This window comes from Channa argus, chromosome 12 (assembly GCF_033026475.1).
Source record: "Channa argus isolate prfri chromosome 12, Channa argus male v1.0, whole genome shotgun sequence".
NCBI classification, from domain to species: Eukaryota; Metazoa; Chordata; class Actinopteri; order Anabantiformes; family Channidae; genus Channa; species Channa argus.
This window is the reverse complement of record NC_090208.1, coordinates 7,652,891-7,680,580: the sequence shown is the minus strand read 5'-3', so window position 1 is coordinate 7,680,580 and position 27,690 is coordinate 7,652,891. Positions and strand designations below refer to the sequence as shown.

General features: G+C 37.3%; 3 protein-coding genes across 8 annotated transcripts; 2 read left to right on the top strand and 1 right to left on the bottom strand.

Moving 5' to 3' along the window:
* The first annotated feature begins 1,251 nt into the window (after positions 1 to 1,251).
* On the top strand, positions 1,252 to 4,149 carry LOC137137570 (high affinity immunoglobulin gamma Fc receptor I-like). 4 transcript variants are annotated; one of them, XR_010915741.1, is made up of 6 exons: positions 1,253 to 1,572; positions 1,666 to 1,710; positions 1,905 to 2,156; positions 2,300 to 2,545; positions 2,667 to 2,866; positions 4,024 to 4,149. XR_010915741.1 is itself a non-coding variant. In XM_067524029.1 (5 exons), exons 2-5 carry the CDS (start codon positions 1,690 to 1,692, stop codon positions 2,813 to 2,815), a joined length of 609 nt encoding a protein of 202 aa, XP_067380130.1. In that variant the 5' UTR covers positions 1,252 to 1,572; positions 1,666 to 1,689; the 3' UTR covers positions 2,816 to 4,149. The 4 variants fall into 4 exon arrangements, 3 of the variants coding, with proteins under 3 accessions (XP_067380130.1, XP_067380129.1, XP_067380128.1); XM_067524029.1 differs by having other exon boundaries at positions 1,252 to 1,572; positions 1,964 to 2,156; positions 2,667 to 4,149; XM_067524028.1 differs by having other exon boundaries at positions 1,252 to 1,572; positions 2,414 to 2,545; positions 2,667 to 4,149.
* Positions 3,473 to 27,619, bottom strand: LOC137137531 (butyrophilin subfamily 3 member A2-like). 2 transcript variants are annotated; one of them, XM_067523926.1, is made up of 16 exons: positions 27,550 to 27,619; positions 25,306 to 25,393; positions 24,344 to 24,685; positions 23,904 to 24,197; positions 23,677 to 23,802; positions 23,362 to 23,522; positions 22,550 to 22,654; positions 21,196 to 21,237; positions 20,823 to 20,924; positions 20,311 to 20,397; positions 19,638 to 19,724; positions 19,072 to 19,188; positions 18,506 to 18,622; positions 6,245 to 6,349; positions 4,866 to 4,947; positions 3,473 to 4,039 (listed from the first exon to the last, which is right to left on the bottom strand). In XM_067523926.1, exons 2-15 carry the CDS (start codon positions 25,382 to 25,384, stop codon positions 4,888 to 4,890), a joined length of 1,824 nt encoding a protein of 607 aa, XP_067380027.1. In that variant the 5' UTR covers positions 25,385 to 25,393; positions 27,550 to 27,619; the 3' UTR covers positions 3,473 to 4,039; positions 4,866 to 4,887. The 2 variants fall into 2 exon arrangements, with proteins under 2 accessions (XP_067380027.1, XP_067380028.1); XM_067523927.1 differs by lacking the exons at positions 3,473 to 4,039; positions 4,866 to 4,947; positions 6,245 to 6,349 and adding exons at positions 15,778 to 16,221; positions 17,054 to 17,135.
* On the top strand, positions 13,743 to 15,652 carry LOC137137571 (carcinoembryonic antigen-related cell adhesion molecule 20-like). 2 transcript variants are annotated; one of them, XM_067524031.1, is made up of 5 exons: positions 13,743 to 13,842; positions 13,935 to 13,979; positions 14,233 to 14,484; positions 14,593 to 14,838; positions 14,958 to 15,652. In XM_067524031.1, the coding sequence occupies exons 1-5, from the start codon at positions 13,788 to 13,790 to the stop codon at positions 15,098 to 15,100; spliced, it is 741 nt and encodes a 246-aa protein (XP_067380132.1). In that variant the 5' UTR covers positions 13,743 to 13,787; the 3' UTR covers positions 15,101 to 15,652. The 2 variants fall into 2 exon arrangements, with proteins under 2 accessions (XP_067380132.1, XP_067380133.1); XM_067524032.1 differs by having other exon boundaries at positions 13,787 to 13,842; positions 14,262 to 14,484.
* Positions 27,620 to 27,690: the final 71 nt, after the last annotated feature.

The following is a 27,690-nucleotide window of genomic DNA, read 5'->3' as shown; positions in this document are numbered from 1 at the left end:
TGATGATATCTCAGTAGTGTAGACAGGAGCCTGACCATGCAGGTCTTGAAATGTAACGACAGAAATTTTGATGTGGATTCTGAGTTTGATTGGCAGCCACTGTAAAGCGGATTTAAATTGGAGACAGTTAAAATGGCGGCACTTAGCTGCTGCATTTTGACTGACTTAGAGTTCAAGAGAGGTGAAAAGGGAGTTACAACAGTCAAGACGAGAGGAAATGAAGGCCTGAATAATCACGTTCCTGTGGTCGTCAACTATATCAAAAGCCAATGCAAATGATATAATTGTACACAAACAAAATATTCCCCTGGAAATAGAATAAGGCCTGTACTTCTGGGGCAGAAAGACATTGTAATTTCTGAGAAGTGGCTGAAGAGCAGCCTGATGGAACTAAGCTGGGACACGGCCAGAAATCAATGACGTATTAATTATTGGGATCACAAATGGACCCTGACGCTTAAATATTTGAATGCAAGGACATAGTATATAAAATGAAAAATTCAGTAGGGCCATGGATGGGGGGTGGGGGGGTTGGATGATACAACAAGACACAGGACTTTACCTCAGTAGAGCAGGGTTCAACTCTAGTGTGAGTGGTTATAGATATAGATAGATATACAGAAAGGAAGTACCTGTGTCGTACGTGCTGTCACTAAATGCAGCATTTAGTTTTTATGCAGTTTGTTTTATAACCTTACCCTGACCTTAGGGCGGCTATAGCTCAGTTGGTAAAGGCAGTTGCTTACGGACCACAGGGTGAATGGTTCGATCCCTGGCCCTGGCTATATGTCGAAGTGTCCCTGGGCAAGACCCTGAACCCCTAACAGCCCATTCCCCCTCCCCAGCGATGCAGTGCCGGTCCAAGCCCGGTAGAAATTGGGGAGGGTTGCGTCAGGAAGGGCATCCGGCGTAAAAACTGTGCCAAATCAACATGCGGACAATGATCCGCTGTGGCGACCCCGAACTCATGGGATAAAGCCGAAAGGAGAGTTTTATAACCTTACCCTGATGTTTTAGTGTCTGGTCCGTGTTTTCTCTTAACACAGTGTGAACTTAAAGTCATCTTTCGTCATTTTCGTCTTCCTCATCTTCCAGCTTTGTGTGTACGTAGCCTCAAATGGTGGCGAACCGGAGTGTTCAATAAATTATGTGATGGCGTCATTATGATAAGCCAGAGAAGGTAAAACAGCGGCGCAATTTGATGCCTTGGGAGGCGTCATTACAGGCTGCTGTGGGATGAGAGGGTGTCGTCTGCACCATCCAGAGTGGAACATGTAGTACTGGGCTCTCAGGCAGGCAAAAATTGAGTCTGTATACGTTGTCTTGTTAAGATTTAACTTTAAATAGTTATTAAAACAATAGAAACAAGGCATTTCAGTGGTCTGCTGTTATCAAATGCATATAGGTGAAGACCCCCAGAATACACAGAGTTAAAGTCACTGTGAGTCTTGCAGCATTACGTGCTGCACTGAAAGAGGAAGTTCTTAGCCATTTGGTTTCAGCTGGTGTTCAGTCAGATGTTCAGACAGCAGCAAGACAACATGGAGGTCACAGCTCACTGCCTCAGACTGGGTGAGTCACATGTTTCTTTTGAAGTTTTATATAATCTGGTACATAAATGCATCTTTGCTTAATATACAACTTTTACATCCTTTTTCTGTCCAGTGATGCTTTTAATCATTCTGCTGAATGGACGTGTCCATAACAGTGGTAAGTAGCAGATCATTTTAAAACTATTCACATCATATTTTAATTTAATTGCATTCAAATTGAGCCTATAATAAAGTGTATTGTAAATTGTTTAAACGTTCTGGACTTTCTGCAATAAAATATGAGAGTAATATTAATATTTTGGTAATGTTTGTAGTAATTTTGTTAACAGTTTCAACTCTACATCTCTCCAGCTTTTCGTATCATCCCAACTAAACTGCAGCTCTTCCAATACGAGTCTGTGTCCTTTCAGTGTGAGGGTCTCGATGGCTCCACTCAACTGAGGGGTATCAGAAATACTGAGGGATTTCTTTCAGTATGTAATTCAAATGAGACAGCAACAACTTCCTGCACCATTGACAGAGCCTACTTAACAGACAGTGGAGAATACTGGTGTGAGACTAAAGGAGGAAATAAAAGCAACATCGTCAGCATCACTGTGACTGGTATGTTTGGTTACTAAAGTGCTGTTGCTTTAAAATTGAAAACAAAGTGTTGGGTTCGGAAAAAAGTCTAATGAAGTTGAGAGTTGGATCTTCCATCAAGTGAATATCATAAAATGTCAACATGAAGCTATTTTGTTTTGCAGCTGGTCCTGTGATCCTGGAGAGTCCTGTTCTCCCTGTTATGGAGGGAGGCTGTGTGACTCTGAGCTGCAGAATCAAGACGACGTCCTTCAATATTTTTCCTTCTTTCTATAAAGGTGGACGTTTCATAGCAAACAGCTCTACAGGAGAAATTATCATTCACAGAGTTTCCAAGTCTGACGAAGGACTTTACAAATGTAACATCTCTGATGTTGGGGAATCACCACAGAGCCTGTTGATTATTAAAGGTAAAATACTTTTTTATCATTACTGCTTTTTTAGTCTCTAAACATCGACCTATTCTTCAGTTTCTGCCAGTTGTTCTAAAATAAGCACAATATCACAGCAGATACACTCATGTCTTTGCAGAGCCTCACAAAGACACGTCTTCATCCTCAGATGACTTCATTCACGTTTATCTTGTCTTGCGAACTGTTTTCACCATAGTGATGGTGGCTCTGCTGCTGCTGCTTGTGGGACTACTTCACTTTGGGAAACTCGGGGCTTTGCAAAAGTAACTGATCCTCACACATCGAGGTATCAGCACAGAACAACCCAATGTGGAAAAGGTTGTGATTCTGAACAAGACAATCACCAATATTTTTGTTTTTTCACCCTCCTTGTTAATTTTAAATTCATTGAGTTTTTTTTTTTTTTAAACTAACATTTGGGACTACGGGGTCACACTTTCTCACTTGCAGTGGCTGAAGACTTTCTCACACTCAGAAAAGCTTTAAAAAGAGACACACAGCCACTGACTGGTCATGGACTATTTTTAAAAGGCCAGATGTCAGTTCTCTCAGTATATGCTGGTCTGGGTTTAGTTTTAGATGCTACAGATGCTGGAGTTAATTTGAGTCCTGCAGACACAAACCACACATTAGAGGTTTCCACTGTTTGAATCAGCCTGTCTGCATTTCCACATTAGAACCTCTGCTGTGTTATTGTATCAACTGTCCCACTCACCAGATTTAAAATAACTGTAGTATTCTGAAGGCTGAACATGGTACAGTCACTTTTGTAGTAGCATTTTTTTTTCTACACTGTAATTTTTCAAAACAATGGTCTTTTACTTTAGTTATTTATTTATGAGATTTAAAAAAAATAAAATCAATAGTTACAATGTGTTTAAGTTCATTTACAGCATAAACAAGAATATTACCGTATAGACAGTACATATACATGTATGTTTTACAATATTAAATCTTGCATAAATATCCATTTAATAGTTGAAAGTTTCTTAAAGCAGAAGCTGTCATCAAATGTACACAGGAGTCCACAGGGTGGAAATCAAACATGTATTTATCTGAGTTTTTATCAGTGTATAACAGAGAAACAATGATGAAGGAATATTTTACATCATATACATTATACAAAACAATAAATGAGTGGACATAAGATATAAAAGTCTGTGAGTCGTTAGAGCTAAATATAATATTTAGAGTTTGGAGTTGTGAACAGTAACTTTTCTGTTGCTGACAGAAGTAGATGTATCTTGAACTTTTTGGAGAAAAAGGGAACTAAAATCAGATGAGCTAAAAAGCTGTATGTCAGCTGGATCCATAATTTTCTTTCAGTGAGTATGAACCAGATTATTTGGATTTATCCAGACTGCATTGCAGTGTGTCTCCAGGTGTTCAGGTCTTCAGGTCCTTCTACACCAAGTCAGAGGGAGAATAAGTTGTACAATAACCAATTATAGGATTTCTGTATTTTTAACTTCCAGCCCCCAGATGTTGGTCCTGCAGGAGGCAAAGAGTTCAGAAAGGGAAGGAGACAAAGATGCACAAACAATGTTTAGAGTACAATAATCCAATATTTGTCTAAATAAAGTTTTATTTTTTATGTGTCATCCTGTTTATGATGGTTCATTTGTGAATGTCCCTGGGTAAACGTAGTTAATACATATTGTGCAGAACAGGTTTCTGAGACAGATGTATTTGCAGTAGCTGTCAGCTTCAATAATGTTGTGCTAAAAACATGGTGATACTATAACTTTACATGTGAAATCTGCATAAAGACTTTTCCTTCATGTTCACACTGAGCAGACTTCTCTTCAGTAAATACACTGGTTAATAGTTTAGCTCCTGTTTTTAGCCAGTGCACGACTTCACTAAATGTATGTTGGCTGTATTATGAAATATTAAAAACTAGCCTGGTCATACTGTATCACATTAATCCAAGAGGAAACGTGATCCTTTTCAGCTTTGCAGTGCAAAGACACCAGCAACACCTGAGTGATGCTCTTTTGTTTATCTGCTAAATTCACATTGTTTAAACAGTCTGAATAATTAAAGTCATTCTCTTCTTCTAGAATAAGAAATATGTCTCTGATTTAAATAAACTAGAACCCAGTTTATGGCTGAATTCTACATCTAGAAGTGTTTAAAAAACTCAGCAAAACAAAATAACGTTTGGTTATTCAGTAAATTCATGTGGTCATATTTTTATCTGCACATCAACATTTGTGACAAAAACATGTTAATAAAATATATTTGATGCAATTTTTTAAAATTAAGAATCTTCACTCAATGTATGTATGAAACTCAACATCAGAAAAAGATGAACCTCTTGTTTCATTGTCTCCAGCTCATCTACTCGTCTGCTTCTCTTCTTTGAGCTGCTTATATTCAGCCAATAGCTGATCCAGCTGAGAGCAGACAAAGACACAGAGGAGATGAGAAATATATTCTGTTAATTATTTTAAATCAAACTACATTATCATGCTTATAACATGGTGACTAATCTAAGAAAAAATAGGAGCAAGTGGTTAAACCTCATGTTTTAAAAGTGTATTTATGCTCATTTTAAACCATTGTTAACTTTTCTTCGTGTGTGTGTGTGTGTGTGTGTGTATGTACATGTCTCTTAGTCTGTTCAAGCTCCACCATTTTTGTATCCAGGACCCTCTGGGTCTGTTCCAACCTTTCATTGGTCTCCTTCCACCTATCGTCAGCTGACTGTTGGTTGACCAACATTTGTCAAACAGACACATTCATTTTTTTTCTGTTATCAAAAATTTACTGCAGAATTTACAGTCTGATTTAGAATCTGATCATTTTACTGTAAACTGTTCACCACCACCTACAGAGTCAGGGATCTGTTGGTAGTAAGAGACTAAAAAGATGTTATGGGTAATAAATAAGTCATGGTCTGTATTAAAATCACGTCTTCCTTAATGTCACATTATGTCATGTGACTGTTGTATCAACAATAGTTGTTTCACACTGGATTTAAACTTCAGGCTCCAAACTAAACAGTGAGTCACAGTGTAATGTTCACTACAGCCACTAGATGTCACTAAGCAGTGAGGACTATGACTTGGTCATTTTTGGTGACAAATAACATACAGTGTCTGTCATATTTCACCAGAGGACAGTGTCACAGGTTAATATGAACAATAATATTTCTGTTACAAACAAAGAACAATGTGACCTCTACACACATTTCAGTAAAGATTCTAAGAAATTCTCATTAAACTGTGATGTACAGACTTTACTGGTTGTTTTAGCTTCTGTTTGGAGTTTTTCATCACATCAGCTTCTCCTCTAATTTAATTAAGTACAGATACTGTTTGATAGTATTTTTCCTTTTTTTCCTTTTTGTTATTTTAGATTATTAGCAGCATTTAAGAGACTTCACCTTCTATCTTCTGTACTTGGATCTTGATCCTAAACATGACATGTTGTTATGGGTTTGGTCTTAATTTGCTTTTGACCCCTGTCTTTACTTTTAAAACTGTCTTCAAATGTGTTTGATACTTGTCATTGACTTCATGATAAACTAAACAGAAATCAGTAAAAATGGAATAAAGTGCAGCTAGAAGAAATTTAAAGATGGACTGAGGACAAACAAGGCTGGACACAAATCAGTGTCATGTGAGGAAGATTTAAGATTTCAGTAAACATGTCGTCTGAATTCAGAAAGTTAATAATAATCAAATGAACCTCGTCCAGTTGTTTCTTCATGTCCTTCACTTCTCTCTCAGCTTTCTCTCTTCGCTGTTTTTCCTCCTGGAGCTGTCTCTTTGTGTCAGTTTGGTATTTTTGCAGCTGGGACAGAACAGAGACAACCAGAGAAACTAGATGTGATAATATTTAAAAGCAAGTGAGAGATTTTAAAACACAATGACACATGAAGTAAAACTCAAGGCAACTCGAACATATGAACAATTTAACTGTGATGCAAACAGACTTTACTGATTTGTTTTAGCTTCTGTTTCCTCCAGTGTCTTTCACCACAAAAGCTTCTCCTCCTCATTAAGCACAAATAATCTCTGACAGTATTTGGCCTTTTTTCCTTTTTGTTGTTTTAGATTATTAACAGCATTTAAGGGACTTCACCTGATATCTGCTGTACTTGGATCCTGATCCTAAACATGACATGTTGTGGTTTTTATCTTGACTTGTCTTCACCCCCGTCTTGACTTTTAATCCTGTCTCCACTTGTTTGATATGTGTCATTTTACTTTATGATAAACTAAACATAAATCAGTAAAGGTGGAAAACAAAGTGCAGCTGGAAGACATTTAAAAAATGGACTGAGGACAAACAAGGCTGATCACAAATGGGTGTCATGTGAGGAAGATTTAGGAGTAAACATGTCGTCTGAATTCAGAAAGTTAATAATAATCAAATTAACCTCTTTGATTTTAGTCTGTAACTCTGTCTCCATGGTCTCCAGCTGATTCTTCAGTGTCTCCACTTCTTTTTCTACTTCCATCCGTCTTCCTTCGTACGGGGATGAACTCTGGAACACATTAAGAAACAATTCTACACATTCTCGCAAATTCTTACAAATAAATAAAATAAATTAAGTTTCAGTTTAGTGATGAAAAGCTAATGATGTGGTCTGTGATGTAATGGACACATTTTCTTCTATATATTTTGAGACCACTCAGAATGTTGTGTTGCATTGATACCCTGAGGACTCACCCAAAACCACCACCAAGATTGTGGGGTTTTGACTTTTTCCAGCTGTAAGGAGACATAAATATAAATGATTACTATAACAAACCAAATATGTCATTATATGATCCAGTGTCTGACAGATACTAAGAACAAACCTCCTTGTTCTTGTCCTCCAGCTTGTTCTTCTGAATCTGCAGGTTCTTCTCTTTCTCCTGAATCTCTTCATGAAGCTGCTGCAGCTCAGTTTCTTCGTTTTCAACCTTGGAAACAGTGAAAGAAATTCAGACAAGAGGAAATTGTTCATTTATAAAACTTGAATCAGTCAGGACTCATTTGTTCCTGGTTGTGGACTGACTGTATTGTTTAACATTTGACCTTGTCTACCGGAAGTAAGTTGTTTCGTTACTTACACGTTTCTTTTTCTTTTTCCCCTCAAACTCCTCCATTTCTACTGTATTAGCAGTCAGCTGCTCTCTCTCTGTTTCGTTTTCAGTGGAAACCTGCCCTTCAGTTTCCATAACCTTGCACTCTGTGTAAAAATGAATTTAGTAAAATAAAGTAGAATAAAACAATTTCATTCATTTGACCAAAGTATCTCAAAATATTACAAAATTCAATGTAAAATGATGTATAACATTAGCTATAGAAATAAAATAACAAAATTAAATTTTGAATAATATGAGACATAACACCTCATAACTCATGAAAGAGAAACATTTTATAACGTCAGTTCACTCTTTTCAATGAAACTAAATTTATGACTTACTGATGATGTTTTGCTTCTTCCGTAAAATTAAGGCAAGTGAAAGAATAGAGACAACACAAACAGCCAAACTAACAGCCAGACCAATTGTGACAGGAAAAATAATGGACTGGACATAAAAGAAATCATCTGGAATGAGAAAACACAGAAAATAAACATCATTTTAAACATAAGATTTTTGTAACTGTCCTTTTCATCCATTTTAAGACTCATGTTAACCTGAAACATGTATGTGTGTCTCTCTGGTCTGGTTGATGTTGTTCTGTTGGACTCAACAGGTGAATCTGTGTCCGTGTCTCTTGTCCACAGTGACTCTGCTGCTGACAGTATAGAGATCATCAGGACCTTTGACTGTCTCTGTACGTCCAGCAGAGAGGACGTTTCCCTCACCGTCCAACCACAACACCTCAGGTTCTGGAAACCAGCCCTTAGACTCACACTGTAACAACACTCCACTGCTGGCTTTAGTAATTCCAGATAAAGTTATGACAGGAGGGGCAGAAGCATCTAATGCTGAGCACAACAAAAAGTACAAAAAAAAAAAAACATCAGTAGGTACTTGGGCAAAAAAATGTAAATACCACAAACCCTACATTTGTTTGAAAGTGTTTTTACTTTCAAGGATGAGAATTAAAAGCATCAGACAGACCTACACACCATGTGGTAATAATGTTGTGGCTGAGCAGTATGTATATTGTTTATAACAGATACTTTCTTTCTTCATTATTTTAAGTGTCAGAGAAAAATATTCATCCAGCTGATGCCATGGAGCTAAAAGTGACTGAATCACTTTGTGATGTCCCAAGTTTAATAACTTGATAACTATTCTGTAGTAGTATATTATAGCTGTGACCTTATTGTTACAGTGAGTCCTGTCTCCTTAAAGTTACATTTCTATAAAGCAAAACTGCAAATGCAAATACGTTTTATGAGGAATCTATTTTGAACCTCATTACACTTTCTGTGGTTTGTATTTCTTCTTTAACCACCAACCACCTCAAACACTGCAACAGAATATCATCCACTAATCTTCAAACGTAATCACATTTTAAAATCAGTTGCATAGACATAATTTTAAGGGACGTTTTTATTGTATGTGTGTGTGTGATTTACCTGAACAAGAGTGTAGTAGAACGCAGAAAAACCAAAGTCTGAGAGAGCAAGGAGGGAACGACAGACTGCAGTTCTGTAAATGAAACACGTTTTTAGGTTTGTGCAGGACAAATTCTGTCATGGTCCCAGTGCACTTCCTGTCCGTGGACTTTTATTTTGTGGCCCCTTCTCCCTACTTCCTGTGCCTTGCTTCTTTTCTCCAGCTTTGCCTTCGTTTGTCCCTCATGGTTTGCACCTGTTCCCTCCTCTATTTAAGTTCAGTCTTCCCCTTACTCCCCTGTCAGATCCTTGTTGTTGTTACAGTCATTGTCATCATCACCTAACCTACAGTTGACTCTGAACTCTTGGGAAATCTGGACTCTTGTTTTTTGGACTTTTGTATTCTGGACTCTGTGCATCTTTACCCTTTGGTCTGAGGTTTGCCTTCGGTTTAATCCAGTGTATAGGTTTAGTCTCCAGTTCTCTCTGCTTGTTTCTCTGCCTGGTTTTTGTGTTTTAGATAGGCTTTTGCATTCTTCAGTTTATCAGTGCCTTTAGTTTACTTTAGTCATTAATATGTCTGTTCATTTGTTCAGTAGTTTGTGTCCTTTTATATTCCTGTCAATCTCCTTAGCGTTTTTCCGTGGGTTCGTTTGTTTAACTTTTAGGTTTCTTTTGATTAAGATATTCTCCTGTGCTGTTTTTCACCCACCCTTCAGTTGTGAAGTTGTTTCCTGTCCCATGTCTCTGGTTAAGTATATTATGTTAAAATAGTAGCCTATGCTTTTTCCCGTGTGGTCATTTAGATTATTACATTTTCCAGTCTTGTTTATCTCGGAGTCTTGTATTTATTTTTAGCTAATTAAGTTCCTCTCTTGTTGTCGACGTTAGTTTCTGTTTTCTTTTATATTAAGTTAACTCCCCTCGTGTTGTGGTTCTGTGGATAGTTTCTGTGTCTTACCTGTTCCGAGCCTGTTTTCTTGTAACCTCCTGTTAGGAGCGGTTTCTGTTTTCGTTAAGTTCTTGCCAATAAAAGCCTTTAGTTATTCTGAGTTGCTCGCACAGTCTCATCTCTTGGGTCCACCCTAACTATACCCCTGACAAATTCACTTTTTGCAGGTTAAAGTTTATTCAAGTTCAGGCCATCCAGCCCACAGTCAGCTACCTAAAACTGAAAGCCTTGTTTCATCCTGTTTATATGCAGCCAACTTTCAAGCTGCACCAAATCACTGCAACAAGTACTTCAACTTTAACTCCTGTATCGGTTGGTTGTTCCTGCCCTCTCATAAGACTGTTTGTTGAATACAGCTCCCATGTAGACAAGTAGAAACTTGTATACTTTAAGAATTGCACAGTGGTAGAGCATTAGGTTAGAATACAAAAGGCCGCAGGTTCAAATCCCACCCCACCACGTGTTCCCCCACCCAGCCACAAAGCGTGGCCTTGGTGACCACTATGGCAATGAGTTTGAAATCTAGCTAATGTTTTGATCCTGTGGTAGAGGGTGGGGGGGAAAAAATACTGCAATATCTTGGAGTAATTATTGGAGAATAAACATGTCAACAACAGCTAATGGGTTCCTCCCTGTACACTCATCTGTCAGCACGTCACCCAGAAAGAACATCATAGGATGACTGTCACAACACCTATGCTCCCAGCTCTCGCCTTGTCTGGAGTGAAAGACCTCATTGTGGACTACGATAAACTAAAATTACCAGCTAATTGGCTACGAACCTCGGTTGCTGTGTAGGCGAGTTGTGGACTTGCACATCTTGCAGCCAGCACATATCTGTCTCGACGTTTCCAGTGATTCACAATATAATAAACTCTCAAAACGTGTGTTACCACAAAGCAGAACCTTTTATCAGACCAGAAACAATTAAGCTTTGTTACTATTATTATATTGTATATTAAGTATTATACTATTATAAAATTTACATCTCAACAATGTTTTTGTGCTCTGGTTAAGCTACGCTAGAAATTACTCTTGTGCTATTGATCAGCATAGCAACGCTAGTAGCTAGCACAGGAATGCTAGTGTGTAGCTGGGTCAGCTAGATATGCATTTGGTTGCTGAGCCGACGGCCTCTCAGTGACCACCGCCACCCTAAAGTGATTGCTGGCCTCGGCTTCTTGTAGTCTGATTCTGGCACATCCCCTGCATCAAAGCCACCCACTGAACACTCCTTCAGCAAGGGAAAAGTGTTTAAGCACAATATCTAAAATGCACAGCAAAATCTGCTTTACACTGGGGTGAAGAACACCAACCTAATTATTTTGTGTGTACATACAAAATAAATACATAAAATGCAAGCGATGTGTGTGTGTGTGTATTTTATGTATGTATTTATAAATACATAAAAGAGGAAGAGCAGACAGGAGTAACATACGCTTTAGCTGCATTCATACAAAATCTTTCCTGCCACATTGTGTGGAGATGTGACCATAACTGCTGTGAAACAATCAGGAAATAACATTTTATTTCTCTGATTTACTTTGTTCTTGCTCACACTACCCCCTTTATTCATTCATTCATTCATGATGTCACTGGATGACCTCTGCTCTCACCCTCTGAGCAAATGAGGAGGGGGCAACTGAAAGCTGTGTTTAGGGACAACAATAGACAAATCATACAGCCTTTAAATTAAGTCTTTCTCTTGTGGCTGGTTGGTTCTCGCTGTTCACATAAAGAGGAGATGAGTGGATACTGGACAAGCAAGGAAATTTGGGCACAATGTTAAAAAGAAGAGCTCTCAGACAGGATTTGGATCCGTTCATTCTTTCCCACAAGTCATGGAAAAGAACTGGATCATTAGTAAATGTGAAATCATTATTCGAGCCACAAAACAATTTTCACATTACTACACAATTCAGAGTTTGTTCCTGTCAAATATTACCACAGATTAATGAATCATATTTTTCATTTTGCTCTGCTGTTGTAATCTGAAAGTGTTACATTTTCATTTTTGTCATTGCAGATGGTCCTGTCCAATGTAGCTGTACATGCATATGTCTTTGTAGCAGTTAAACTTGTAGCAGCACGGAGACTTTAAGATGGATTTATTTAGCAGTTATATTATATGATTTCTATAAGAGTTGGCTGCAAACAAACAGTTAAAAACAGCACATACAATAGATTTAAATTGAATTCAGAAGACGACTTACCTGTTGAATGCTGGCCACCAAGACCAGGTCCTTGAGTCAATAAGATCATTGACCATATTTTGTCTGGTTAATGAATTACAGAGGGTCATGCATTAGATTTAGTTTCGCTTTCAAATGACATCATAAAGTCAAATCAAGTCAAGTAACATAAGTTTTCATCGAGCAAAACATTAAATGTTTTACTAGAAAACTGATGCTTTAAGGGTAAAAGAATAGTTCCTTAAACATTATAATTTAATTTCTTTAGAACTTGAACAAATTTGAATAGAATAAATAGAACAAATGAGGCATCATCTCATACCTTAGTTTAACTTTAAAGATATATAAATAATGGTAAAGATATGGTAATGCTAAAACGTGTGTCTTTAAGAGCTAAACTTTTTGTCATGTTCTGGCCCACGTCCTGTTCTAGATTTTTACTTTTAAGCCCATTTTCTCCACTTCCTGTTCCCTGTTCATGTCATCCAGGGAGATGTAGTGAGTCCTCTGACTCATTAGGTGGTGCTAAACTCCAGTCTCCAGAGAGGACACCCAGATGAGTAGCTTGGCAATGACTTGTGGGATATGGTGTCTAAACATGAAACTAGACTTTCTAGAGTGAGTGGAGAGATGAGTGGAATCTGGAGGTGAGGCAGGGGTCTTATGGGGGAAAGCAGAGCATAGTCCCGGCAGTGTCGGTAGAACCTTAGATACAGCTTGGAAGAGTAATTTGAAGAAAAGATAGATGGGGGGGAAAATCTACTGGGGAAGATGTAGTGGTCCAGATCCGTAAAAGAGGCAGCCTGGTAATGAGTGCGTGGAAGGTCGCTGTGGTGAACCTCCAATCCCTGATAGTGAAAAGAACTCCACATCTCTTTAGTGAACAATGTCAAAAACTCCATTTAGTGACACTGCGTTAATGCAATAGTCTCTCAGCTCAGGATTCCATAATTCTCTTATGTGACAAACTTCGTTCATTGGCATGAGAATCCTCACAGTGGATATTTACTTGGTAAACTCCTTGATACAGGTAACCATGGGATACTTGAACACATGATGGACACTCGTTCTGAGCTCTGTATACAGGAGTAGCCAGATAATCACATGGCTTGGTGAAAACGTGAACATGGGATGATTAAAGCATAGACATGATGTGATAAATCTTGTCCTTACAATGATGTGGTTACAAGGGCTCGAGATGATCTTGATTCCTCATGGGCAGAGATCAGTACTCATAACCCTTAGTCATTCACTAGGTCGGCAACAGAGAGTCAAAAGGATGTGGTTACTCACAAAACCTGAGGGACAAGCAGAGTCAGGTCGATAAATGTAGCGTGGTCAAAATCGTAGATAGCACTGATGACTTTCATTTTTTTTGCCACTTCTTCTGTCTTTTAGGCTTCACAGGTCTTTAAAACAACAAAGGCAGTTCAGCACCCAGGAGGGGCAGGAACAGTGGTCTACAACTTAAAGACACCCAGAATACACATAGTTAAAGTCACTGTGACTCTAGCAGCATTACGTGCTGCACAGGAAGAGGAAGTTCTCAGGTTCATTAAATTTCAGCTGGTGTTCAGTCAGATGTTCAGACAGCAGCAAGACAACATGGAGGTCACAGCTCACTGCCTCAGACTGGGTGAGTCACATGTTTCTTTTGAAGTTTTATATAACCTGGTACATAAATGCATCTTTGCCTAATATACGACTTTACATCCTTTTTCTGGCCAGTGATTCTTTTAGTCATTCTGCTGAATGGACGTGTCCATAACAGTGGTAAGTAGCAGATCATTTTAAAACTTAAGATCATATTTTACTTTTAATTTAATTCAAATTAAGCCCATAAAAAAGTGTATTGTAATTTATTTATACCTCTTCAACTATTTATGTGATGAAATATAAGCTTAATTTTAGTGTTTAGGAAATGTGTGTAGCTCTGTAACCAGAGAGAATATCACACAGTGATGATTTCATACATCTTATTAAAACTTGATATTTGTTTTTAAAGGTCTCTGCCTTTTTCTTTAAGCTTTTCGTATCGTCCCAACCAAACTGCAGCTCTTCCAATACGAGTCTGTGTCCTTTCACTGTGAGGGTCTCGATGACTCCACTCAGTTGAGGGGTATCAGAAATACTGAGGGATTTCTTTCAGTCTGTGATTCAAACGAGACAGCAACAGCTTCCTGCACCATTGACAGAGCCTACAGAGCAGACAGTGGAGAATACTGGTGTGAGACTAAAGAAGGAAAGAGAAGCAACATCGTCAACATCACTGTTACTGGTATGTTTGGTCACTAAAATTATATTTCTTTAAAATGAAAAAAAAAAAGCCTGAGTTAGTGTGTTTCATAAAATGTCAACATATGAATATAAATCTTTATTTTTCCAGCTGGTCCTGTGATCCTGGAGAGTCCTGTTCTCCCTGTTATGGAGGGAGACAATGTGACTCTGGGCTGCAGAATCAAGAGGACGTCCTTCAATATTTTTCCTTCTTTCTATAAAGATGGACGTTTCATAGCAAACAGCTCTACAGGAGAAATTATCATTCACAGTGTTTCCAAGTCTGACGAAGGACTTTACAAATGTAACATCTCTGATGTTGGGGAATCACCACAGAGTCTGTTGATTATTAAAGGTAAAATACTTTTTTATTATTACTGCTTTTTTAGTCTAAACATCGAACTATTCTTCAGTTTCTGCCAGTTGTTCTAAAATAAGCACAATATCACAGCAGATACACTCATGTCTTTGCAGAGCTTCACAAAGACACGTCTTCATCCTCAGATCACTTCATTCATGTTTTCTTCGTCTTGCGGACTCTTTTCACCATGGTGGCTCTGCTGCTGCTGCTGGTGGGACTACTTCACTTTGGGAAACTCGGGGCTTTGCAAAAGTGACTGATCCTCACACATCAGGGTATAAGCACAGAACAACCCAATGTGGAAAAGGTTGTGAGTCTGAACAGATACTTTACAAGACAATCACCAATCTGTTCTCACTTGCAGTGGCTGAAGACTTTCTCACACTCAGAAAAGGTTTAAAAAGAGACACACAGCCACTGACTGGTCATGGACTATTTTTAAAAGGCCAGATGTCAGTTCTCTCAGTATATGCTGGTCTGGGTTTAGTTTTAGATGCTACAGATGCTGGAGTTAATTTGAGTCCTGCAGACACAAACCACACATATATATTAGAGGTTTCCACTGTTTGAATCAGCCTGTCTGCATTTCCACACTAGAACCTCTGCTGTGTTATTGTATCAACTGTCCCACTCACCAGATTTAAAATAACTAGTATTCTGAATGCTGAACATGGTACAGTCACTTGTGTAGTGAACAATGTTTTTTTTTACTTTAGTTATTTATTTATGAGACTAAAAAAAAAGAAAATCAATAGTTACAAAGTGTTTAAGTTCACTTCCATCATAAACAATGTTATATTGTATATAACAGTACAGACACAGTACATATTCATGTATGTTTTACAATATTAAATCTTGCATAAATATCCATTTAAAAGTTGACAGTTTCATAAACCAGAAGCTGTCATCAAATGTACACAGGAGTCCACAGGGTGGAAATCAAACATGTATTTATCTGAGTTTTTATCAGTGTATAACAGAGAAACAAGGATGAAGGAATATTTTACATCATATACATTATACAAAACAATAAATGAGTGAACATCAAATTTGAGTTGTGTGAGCTGAACATAACATTTAGAGTTTGGAGTTGTAAACAATAACTTTTCTGTTGCTGACAGAAGTAGATATATCCTGAAGTTTTTGGAGCAAAAGGGAAATAAAATCAGATGAAAAAGCTGTATGACAGCTGGATCCATAATTTTCTTTCAGTGAGTATGAACCAGATTATTTGGATTTATCCAGACTGCATTGCAGTGTGTCTCCAGGTGTCCAGGTCTTCAGGTCCTTCTACACCAGGTCAGAGGCAGAATACAATGTACAATAACCAATTATAGGATTTCTGTATTTTTAACTTCCAGCCCCCAGATGTTGGTCCTGCAGGAGGCAAAGAGTTCAGAAAGGGAAGGAGACAAAGATGCACAAACAATGTTTAGAGTGCAATAATCCAATATTTGTCTAAATAAAGTTTTATCTTTTAAGTGTTCCTGTTTATGATGGTTCATTTGTGAATGTCCCTGGGTGAACGTAGTTATTACATATTGTGCAGAACAGGTTTCTGAGACAGATGTATTTGCAGTAGCTGTCAGCTTCAATAGTGTTGTGCTAAAAACATGGTGATACTATAACTTTACATGTGAAATCTGCATAAAGACTTTTCCTTCGTGTTCACACTGAGCAGACTTCTCTTCAGTAAATACACTGGTTAATAGTTTAGCTCCTGTTTTTAGCCAGTGCACGACTTCACTAAATGTATGTTGGCTGTATTATGAAATATTAAAAACTAGCCTGGTCATACTGTATCACATTAATCCAAGAGGAAACGTGATCCTTTTCAGCTTTGCAGTGCAAAGACACCAGCAACACCTGAGTGATGCTCTTTTGTTTATCTGCTAAATTCACATTGTTTAAACAGTCTGAATAATTAAAGTCATTCTCTTCTTCTAGAACAAGAAATATGTCTCTGATTTAAATAAACTAGAACCCAGTTTATGGCTGAATTCTACATCTAGCCAAATCGAGAAGTGTTTAAAAAACTCAGCAAAACAAAATAACGTTTGGTTATTCAGTAAATTCATGAGGTCATATTTTTTTCTGCACATCAACATTTGTGACAAAAACATTTTAATAATATATTTGATGCATTTTTTTTAAATTAAGAATCTTCACTCAATGTATGTATGAAACTCAACATCAGAAAAAGATGAACCTCTTGTTTCATTGTCTCCAGCTCATCTACTCGTCTGCTTCTCTTCTTTGAGCTTCTTATTTTCAGCCAATAGCTGATGCAGCTGAGAGCAGACAAAGACACAGAGGAGATGAGAAATATATTCTGTTATAAAATAAGTTGGTACAGATAAACTCTAACACTTTTGGCATGAAGCTCCTTTATTGTCTGATTTGTTCAGTGGTTTATTAAAGCCACAGTTGGGTTTTTGCATTTAAGACAGAGGATAAAATAATAACAAACTCAGAATTTAGTCTATGTGTTTTCATTTAGCCTCTTTCACAAATCGACTGGTTAAATGGTTTATTTTATTGACAACACATTTTCAAACCATACATTTAATTTGTGGTATTGCAGTTAATCCACTGAACCATTAATACTGTAAGTAATTATTTTAAATCAAACTACATTATCATGCTTATGACATGGTGACTAATGTAAGAAAAAATAGGAGCATTTGGTTAAACCTCATGTTTTAAAACTGTATTTATGCTCAGTTTAAACCATTGTTATTTACAGTCTGATTTAGAATCTGATCATTTTACTGTAAACTGTTCACCACCACCTACAGAGTCAGGGATCTGTTGGTAGTAAGAGACTAAAAAGATGTTATGGGTAATAAATAAGTCATGGTCTGTATTAAAATCACGTCTTCCTTAATGTCACATTATGTCATGTGACTGTTGTATCAACAATAGTTGTTTCACACTGGACTTAAACTTCAGGCTCCAAACTAAACAGTGAGTCACAGTGTAAAGTTCACTACAGCCACTAGATGTCACTAAGCAGTGAGGACAATGACTTGGTCATTTTTGGTGACAAATAACATACAGTGTCTGTCATATTTCACCAGAGGACAGTGTCACAGGTTAATATGAACAATAATATTTATGTTAGAAACAAAGAACATTGTGACCTCTACACACATTTCAGTAAAGATTCTAAGAAATTCTCATTAATCTGTGATGTACAGACTTTACTGATTTACTTACTGTTAGCTTGTCTTTGGTGTTTTTCACTACATCAGCTTCTCCTCTAATTTAATTAAGTACAGATACTGTTTGATAGTATTTTGCCTTTTTTTCCCCTTTTTGTTGTTTTAGATTATTAGCAGCATTTAAGGGACTTCAACTTCTATCTTCTGTACTTGGATCTTGATCCTAAACATGACATGTTGTTATGGGTTTGGTCTTAATTTGCTTTTGACCCCTGTCTTTACTTTTAAAACTGTCTTCAAATGTGTTTGATACTTGTCATTTTACTTCATGGTAAACTAAACAGAAATCAGTAAAAATGGAATAAAGTGCAGCTAGAAGAAATTTAAAGATGGACTGAGGACAAACAAGGCTGGACACAAATCAGTGTCATGTGAAGAAGATTTAAGATTTCAGTAAACATGTCTGAATTCAGAAAGTTAATAATAATCAAATAAACCTCCTTATTCTTGTCCTCCAGCTGATTCTTCAAGTCCTTCACTTCTCTCTCAGCTTTCTCTCTCTTCTGTTTTTCCTCCTGGAGCTGTCTCTTTGTGTCAGTTTGGTTTCTTTCCAGCTGGGACAGAACAGAGACAACCAGAGAAACTAGATGTGATAATATTTAAAAGCATGTGAGAGATTTTAAAACACAATGACACATGAAGTAAAACTCAGAGCAACTCGAGCATATGAATAGTTTAACTGTAATGCAAACAGAATTTACTGATTTGTTTTAGCTTCTGTTTCATTACTTTTAAAACTGTCTCCAAACGTGGTTTTGATCTTGGCTTGTTTTTCACCCCCGTCTTATCTTTTAACCCTGTTTCCACTTGTTTGATATGTGTCATTTTACTATATGATAAACTAAACATAAATCAGTAAAGGTGGAAAAAAAGTGCAGCTGGAAGAGATTTAAAGATGGACTGAGGACAAACAAGGCTGGACACAAATCAGTGTCATGTGAAGAAGATTTAAGATTTCAGTAAACATGTCTGAATTCAGAAAGTTAATAATAATCAAATAAACCTCCTTATTCTTGTCCTCCAGCTGATTCTTCAAGTCCTTCACTTCTCTCTCAGCTTTCTCTCTCTTCTGTTTTTCCTCCTGGAGCTGTCTCTTTGTGTCAGTTTGGTTTCTTTCCAGCTGGGACAGAACAGAGACAACCAGAGAAACTAGATGTGATAATATTTAAAAGCATGTGAGAGATTTTAAAACACAATGACACATGAAGTAAAACTCAGAACAACTCGAGCATATGAATAGTTTAACTGTAATGCAAACAGAATTTACTGATTTGTTTTAGCTTCTGTTTCATTACTTTTAAAACTGTCTCCAAACGTGGTTTTGAGCTTGGCTTGTTTTTCACCCCCGTCTTATCTTTTAACCCTGTTTCCACTTGTTTGATATGTGTCATTTTACTATATGATAAACTAAACATAAATCAGTAAAGGTGGGAAAAAAGTGCAGCTGGAAGAGATTTAAAGATGGACTGAGGACAAACAAGGCTGGACACAAATCAGTGTCATGTGAGGAAGATTTAAGATTTCAGTAAACATGTCTGAATTCAGAAAGTTAATAATAATCAAATAAACCTCCTTATTCTTGTCTTCCAGCTGTTTCTTCAACTTCTCCACTTCTCTCTCTCTTTCCTGTTTTTCCTCCTTTAGGTTTCCCTCCAGCTGGAAGAGAGAACGAGCAGAGAGACTACATGTGATAATATTTTAAAGCATGTGAGAAATTCTAAAACACAGTGACACCTGATGTGAAACTCAGAGCAACTCGAACATATGAACAGTATAACTAAGATGCAAACAGATTTTACTGATTTGTTTTAGCTTCTGTTTCCTCCAGTGTCTTTCACCACAAAAGCTTCTCCTCCTCATTAAGCACAAATAATCTCTGACAGTATTTGGCCTTTTTCCCTTTTTGTTGTTTTAGATTATTAACAGCATTTAAGGGACTTCACCTGATATCTGCTGTACTTGGATCCTGATCCTAAACATGAAATGTTGTGGTTTTGATCTTGGCTTGTTTTTCACTCCCGTCTTGACTTTTAATCCTGTCTCCACTTGTTTGATATGTGTCATTTTACTTCATGATAAACTAAACATAAATCAGTAAAGGTGGAAAAAAAGTGCAGCTGGAAGAGATTTAAAGATGGACTGAGGACAAACAAGGCTGGACACAAATCAGTGTCATGTGAGGAAGATTTAAGATTTCAGTAAACATGTCTGAATTCAGAAAGTTAATAATAATCAAATAAACCTCCTTATTCTTGTCTTCCAGCTGTTTCTTCAACTTCTCCACTTCTCTCTCTCTTTCCTGTTTTTCCTCCTTTAGGTTTCCCTCCAGCTGGAAGAGAGAACGAGCAGAGAGACTACATGTGATAATATTTTAAAGCATGTGAGAAATTATAAAACACAGTGACACATGAAGAAAAACTCAGAGCAACTCGAGCATATGAACAGGTTTACAGATTAAAGAAGCTTAATGAGATTGTACATGATGATGATCTATTTTCACATTTGTAACCACTACTTTGTCTTTTGATAGATTGAAGTAACTCAGTTTTGACTTGCTCAATTATGTGTGTTGTTCACTACACTGAAAATGAAAATAAAGGACATGAAATATGAACATGATATAATGTAAAAAGTAAAGCAGCCTGTTTGATAATTACACATACAAACTTACAAATGAATTAAATATTAAATAAACACAGATTTGAAGGGGGACTAATGTCTAGAAAAACTGTTTTGTAATAAAATCATACAAACGTTGTCTCTCTCAGTTTTCAGCTCCTGAACTTTGCTCTCAGCTTCCTGATTCCTCTGCTTCTCTTCTTTGAACCTTTGTTTGGAAACAACCTGCAACTTAACCTGAGACAAAGATCAGATTATTCTGTGTATTTTATCATATAATAATAATAATAATAATAATTAATCTTTTTAATCTGTGACACTCGCCCACTCCTGTGTTAGAATCTCTGCATGTTCCATTAGTTGAACTCAGGAACTAAAATTGAACCTTTAACCAGTTTACACTCACTGTCAAAGCTGCAAAACTGTGCACTGAAGTTTATCTTGGTTTGGTGAACATTTTTCAGCAAACTGTTGAGTTAATAAATTGTTTCCCACTATGACGACTTACCAGACAGGAGGTCTGAGCTGGATCTGCTCCACTTCCGTCCAACTGATGAAAGAAAGAAATAAACAGAGATTTATACCTGTAGTAGCAGGATTTAGAGACTTCCTGTGAGTGGTTCTTCAGTTTGGTCTGTTCTGATAATATTTTAATATTTAATAAAAAGTCATTGATGATCCCTGTTACTGAAAGTCTAAATATTAAACTGAAACCTAAATATTGCTGCTAAAACACGTCTACAACATTTGTTACGTTGTGGTTAAATTAACTCATCCACATCTTGTTTTTTTATTTCTGGTTGTTATTGGCTTAATTTGACAGTAGGCAGTGGAGATACAGTCAGAAGATGTGAGGGCAGGAGGAACAAGTGTGACAAAAGTCCACAGCTGAACAGCAGTAACTATTCAGCTACCAGTGCACATCATGAACGTGTCAGCCTCTATTAGCTACACACCAAATGTGAAATGATGATGAATCACAGTGAATGTTGCATTGGTATAAACACTGACACACTCACTGTTGTATGTACTGAAGTTCACTTACATGGTTCTTGTCCTGGACTTTCTGTTTTGTTCCTTTGTGTCCTCTGTCCCCTGGTCTCATTCACACACATAAACACAGTCCTCAGTCTGCTCACACCCACTCTCTCCCAGCTGGTGGTCTGCTCTCCCCCTCTGCTCATGTGGTTACTTCTGTTCCTACCACTTTGTCCGAACTTTCTTCCCTGTCTCCATGTTCTTCTGCATTGTACTTACTCACTTGATCTAGTCATCTGTCTGGACTCTGCAGCTACTTACTGGACTGTGTATTTCATGAGGTAAATGACCCATTTTCTGTGTATCCTGTTGAAGTAACTGCCCTGACACTGTTACCTCACATACAGCATTTCTCTTTATCTTCTGTGTAACTTATCTTAGTTTTAACAACAGAAGTCATTTGACCTATTTGACTCTTTTTATCCTGTTGATTGGCCCCCACCTGTCTCTTGCTCAGCCCTTTGACTTTTCTGGTTATGCCGGCTCCTTTACGTTAAAGCTTTTACTTGCATGACATGGATTCTGCTCAGACTTCTACCTCTGCATTCGGGTCGAGACCCATATTTAAACATTTAGCTCAAGAGAAACAGTGACTATGAATCACTGAACTAATCTGAACAAAGACATTTGTATCGGTATCAAACGATTTGTCATTTCCACCTCAGTGGAGACTTTTGCATTTACCCTAAACTAAAAATCTAAATAACAATTTGAGCTATTATATTTTAGATTTTTTTATTAATGTATCTGTTGATGTGGACCAAACTGAACTCCTTGTATTTGGTGATTAAACCTGATTCTAAAATGCAGGTAGAAAGATGAACCTCAGTGCTGTTGTTTTCCTTGTTTTCTATCACTGTCTCCCGATTTGTCTCCATCCTCTGAGTGTCTTCTTTGAGCTGCTGGACTTCAGTCTGTCTGTTTTTAATCTGAGAAAAATTAGAAAATTATGAGCAATGTTTTATTAGTGTCTATTTGAATTATAATACTACAAGCAATAGAGATGATCAGGCCTATGACAGACTGTGGTTTTCTATGTCTAGAAAAAGTTGAAGCTGCTGAAAACATTTTCTGATGGGACTTAAATAACTACATTTTTTGTATTTAAAAAATTGCTATGACCAGAACATGGACACTGTCCTCCAACAGTATCACTTTACAAACCCAGAGATAATAGATCCATTTGATTACAGCTTTGTGATGAAGGGTATCTGGGACAAAAAAAAATAAGCTCAGTGAAGCCTGATAACCTAAAGAGACCCAGGCCAAGTTGAACTTGCCTGCAGATCTTTGATCCAGCAGAGATTATGAGACATTTTTAATACAATAGGACCAACTCTATGAAACAAACCTCATTGTTTTTGAGCTTGTTTTTGGCAGGTTGTTCTTTGGACATGAGAGACAAGACATCAAAGATAAAATTGAGACTCCCCTCTAGTCTGATCTTTAGTCAGTTCAAATTTGAGCTGTTCATATGAATAAAAATTTAAAACATTATTTAGAAGTTGAAATTTTTAGTTTCACAAATAATATTAAATCTAATCATCAATTCTATTTGCAGCTGCTCGTATTGTCTTCATCATTACTTTGAAAACACAAAGCTTGTCTACTGGAAGCAAGTTGTTTCTTTACTTACATGTTTGTTCTTATTGTCTCCATCAAACTCGTCCATTTGTACTGTATTATCAGTCATCAGCTGCTCTCTCTCTGTTTCTTCTTCAGTGGAAACCTGAGCTTCAGTCTTCCTAGTTTTAGACCCGTTCTTTTTTTGTCCATTATCATTTTCAGCCCACTGTCCTATTTTGCACACAAAATAATTCAGTAAAATAAAGTAGTAAAAACATTTGGATTTGTTTGATCAAAGTATCACAGAATATAATATGTTATAATGTAAAATTATGTATAACATTAGCTACAGAAATAAAATAACAAAATTTAATTTATGACTTACTGATAATCTTGTGCTTCTTCCATAAAATTAAGCCAAGTGAAAGAATAATGAGGAAACAAACAGCCAAACTAACAGCCAGACCAACTGTGATAGGAAAAATAATGGACTGGACATAAAAGAAATCATCTGAAATGAGAAAACACAGAAAAACATGACATTTAAATAATTTTAAACATAAGCTTTTTCTAACAAATGTGTTTTTCATCCATTTTAAAACTCATATCTACCTGAAACATGTATGTGTGTCTCTCTGGTCCAGTTGATGATGTTCTGTTGGACTCTACAGGTGAAGCGGTTTCCGTGTCTCTTGTCCACAGTGACTCTGCTGCTGACAGTATAGAGGTCATCAGGACCTCTGACTGTCTCTGTAGGTCCAGCAGAGAGGACGTTTCCCTCACCGTCCAACCACAACACCTCAGGCTCTGGATACCAGCCTTCAGACTCACACTTTAAAACCACCCCACTGCTGGATTCATCAGTCCCTGCTAAAGTTATGACTGGTAATGAAACAGCATTTGATGCTAAAAAAAGGGGAAAAAAGTTCTGTTATTGTAGTAGAGTAAAGGCTCATACATGCAGAATATCAGAACATAATGAATAACTCTTTATGTTTGCAGTTTATTTGTATATAAACTTTTTAGGAGATGGGGTTGATGTTCATACTTACTTATAACCAGTTGAACAAAAGACTGTTTATCCAGTGCTGGAATGAAGCATCTGTATGTTCCTTCATCAGAGATTTGTACTTTAGAGAGTTTCAGGGAAATGTTTCCATTCTTCAGCTCATCGATGAAAAGTGATGTTCTCCCCTCAAAGGATTTATGCTTTGTACCCACAAGCTCCTCACCAGAGCGCCACACATGGACAAATCTAGGGTTCAGGTCAGGTCTCGTCCACTCCAGTGTCAAGCCAGCAGCATCTCGCTTAGGTTCCAGGTGACACGGCAGAATGACGTCCTCACCAAGTGGTGCCACTATTGGTTGAGATGAACCAATCAGCTCAGACTGACCTGGAAATACAAATGTTTTCATGTCAACAAGTCTTATATCCTAAAAGACCACATACGTATTTGTCTCTACACTTGAAAGAGCGCTACCCTGGCAGCAGGTCTCTGTTGAAATTGCAACCTATTGGTGCCGGCACAAAAAAATCAGCTACTCTCTTAGGAACCAGAGTTTCCTCACAATGTCTTCTCCAAAAAAGTATAAAATGCTATAAAATTCTGCACGAAGGCGTCACATCTACTACAGCGGCTAGACCCAACTGTAAGACGTCTGTTGGTCATATTAAGCTGCTGGAACAAACAACCTACAGTATATAATTACATTTGTTACCATCCAGATCAGTCTATATAGTGACCATCACTTTGCTAGATTTAAATTAATTAAATTAAACAGAACTAACACAACAATAAAATAAACTTGATAATAACACAGTTACATTGTCAGTGTTTAATACTTTTTTAGACCTTGTGCTAGCAAAGCAGCAAAATTCTAAATAAATGAAAACCAAAGCACAATTTTGACTATTTTAAATAATATTTTAGTCCTATAATCCAGCATTCGTGGAAGCTCAGGCAGCTTTATTAGTGACATCATATTGAACTTTTAAGATTATATTGTGACTTACCTCTGCAAAGGTGCGTCAGGATAAGCTGGAAAACCAAAACCCTGATGATTCCCAGATTTCTATCAGTGTGGAAAAGCATGATGAAGCACTGAGAGTGAGATGAAAACAGCGTCAACAGGGTGAAGTTACAGGATAACAAACTTACTATTTAGTTCTTTTTTATATCGGTAATACACTTTACTTTTAGACTTAACATTGTGTCTAAACTCTTCTAATCAAAATCAACTTATCAAGTGACGACCAGATGTTGCGCTCTATTGGTAACTTAGGCATGTAGCTCTATGTTTTTTTGTGTAAAAACATAATAAAAACCATTTGATCGTAAGGGGTCATTGTATTAGGCAGTAACTATACAACCTCAGATGAACAACAACACCCTGCCATTATTTATTTAACAAAAATGAAGCTAAAAAGAAAAAAAACGTGGGTAAAACCAGACCGTACTCATCCCTGAGGCATTAAAAAGCGTTGCTTCGTCCAGTCCCTTCTGCTTTACATGCTGACACTTAAGATAACCATTTGCTTCAGTGATCAGTCCTCTGAGCTTTCAGTGTAGTTCAGTGGAAACCCAGACGCTTCAATATTTGACGCTTAAAGCAATGATGTAGAATATAAAGTGAAAAAGTCTCATAGGGAGGTGGACAGAATTTGTGGAGGAATTTTGCCCTTGTATTCTTTACAACATTGCTTCACTTCCCTGAGGTTTTGGGGTTGAGGTCTAGGTCTTGACTAGGTCACGTGGCCTCATATGTGCTTCTAGAAAACTCCAGTATAGAGAGGAGTTCATGGTCGACCATAACATTGTCATCCTACAGGGTCAGATAACGATGCTTCCTAAGGCATCAGATTGTGCCTCTTTGTACATCCTTTGGTGTCTCATATTGGCTACGCTCCATAATTGATGCTACAGAAATTACTTTATATACAGTACACACAAACACTGCATCAGGGTTGGGCACAAAAACTTTAGGGTAATGTTAAGTTACAATATAAATTACAGAAAACCAAAATGCTACAAACAGTGACAATGGCACACACATACTTCCTTACTATAGTAACCATGTGTCCCACATTGTGTTATGATTATCATCAGCGCACAATGTGCACTAAACACTGGTCTCCTGTGGAAAAGTTGTGTATCTTGATGTCTTGACCCTAAGCGTCAGCATGTAAAACGGATGGAACAGGACAAAGCAGCACTTCTTGCTGCCTCTGTAATGGGAAAAGTCTGGGTCGACTCATTGACTGCATGGTGCCCAGGTCCTGTGGTTGCAAGACAAACCCAAATCAACACCTCTTCACTTGTGTGCTTGAGGTGTTTCTGCTGAAATGCTGTTTTTATTTTACCAAACGTGGTGGTGGGCATTACAGACAAACTACTCCACTTTGATCTCATCTGTCCATAGAATATTGTTCCAGAAGTTGTAATTCTTTCAGGTCCTGTTCTGTGAACCTCAGTTGTGCTTTCATGTTCTTTTTGGCAGAAGAGGGTTTTCACTTTCCCTCTCCCTTTCACCTTTCCAAACAAACTGTACTTGTTCGGTTTTCTACCTGTGCTGTGATGGACTTGACCTGTAGGGTCTGAGATTTAGCTCTTGGGGTTTTTCTGTATTTCTCTGACCAGTGGGGTTATGTGCTTGGACATCCACACCTGGAAAGATTGTCTGGAATACTTTCCACTTGTGAATAATCTTTCTCACTGTAGAATGTTGAACTCCACATTGTTTGGAAATTGTTCATAACCCTTTACAGACTGATGTGCAGCAACAACATGTTTCTCTTTTTGCATTGTGTTAACACACCTGAATGCTTCAGACACACATCTGGAGAAAACACTTTTGCTTTTCCTTCTATCTGACCTCTGTGGAAACAACTTTTTTACAATGATTAACCATTAACCCAATGCCATAACGTTATACTTTCACTTTTGTCCTGAACAGTTAACTTGTTTATTTTGACTGTATATGTGCCAATCCAATGAAAATCACACTATTGTATTCAATATTTACTGCAATGCAGTAGAAGCCAGTTTAGTGATAAAACAGTTTGTCATTAAAAAAAAAATGATAACAGTCGGAAATGTAGTTATAACTGACTGTCACATATGTTCCACTGACACTGACAGTTAAAGACAAACATGTTCTGATCTAAAGCTCTAGTTTAAACCGATCACAGCTCAGCATGTAGATCGTGTTTATACAACTTTTTATATATTTATTTAAGTTAAATGTTACGAAAACGTACCTGCTGAATGCTGAGTGCTGCAGTCACCTCATCTGCCTCTGTGAGATCTGTGAATCATTGACAGGCTGCTGATGGATGCTTGGGGTTATTAAACCACATGATCCATGCAGTTTACTTTGCAATTCCACTATCGATCATGGA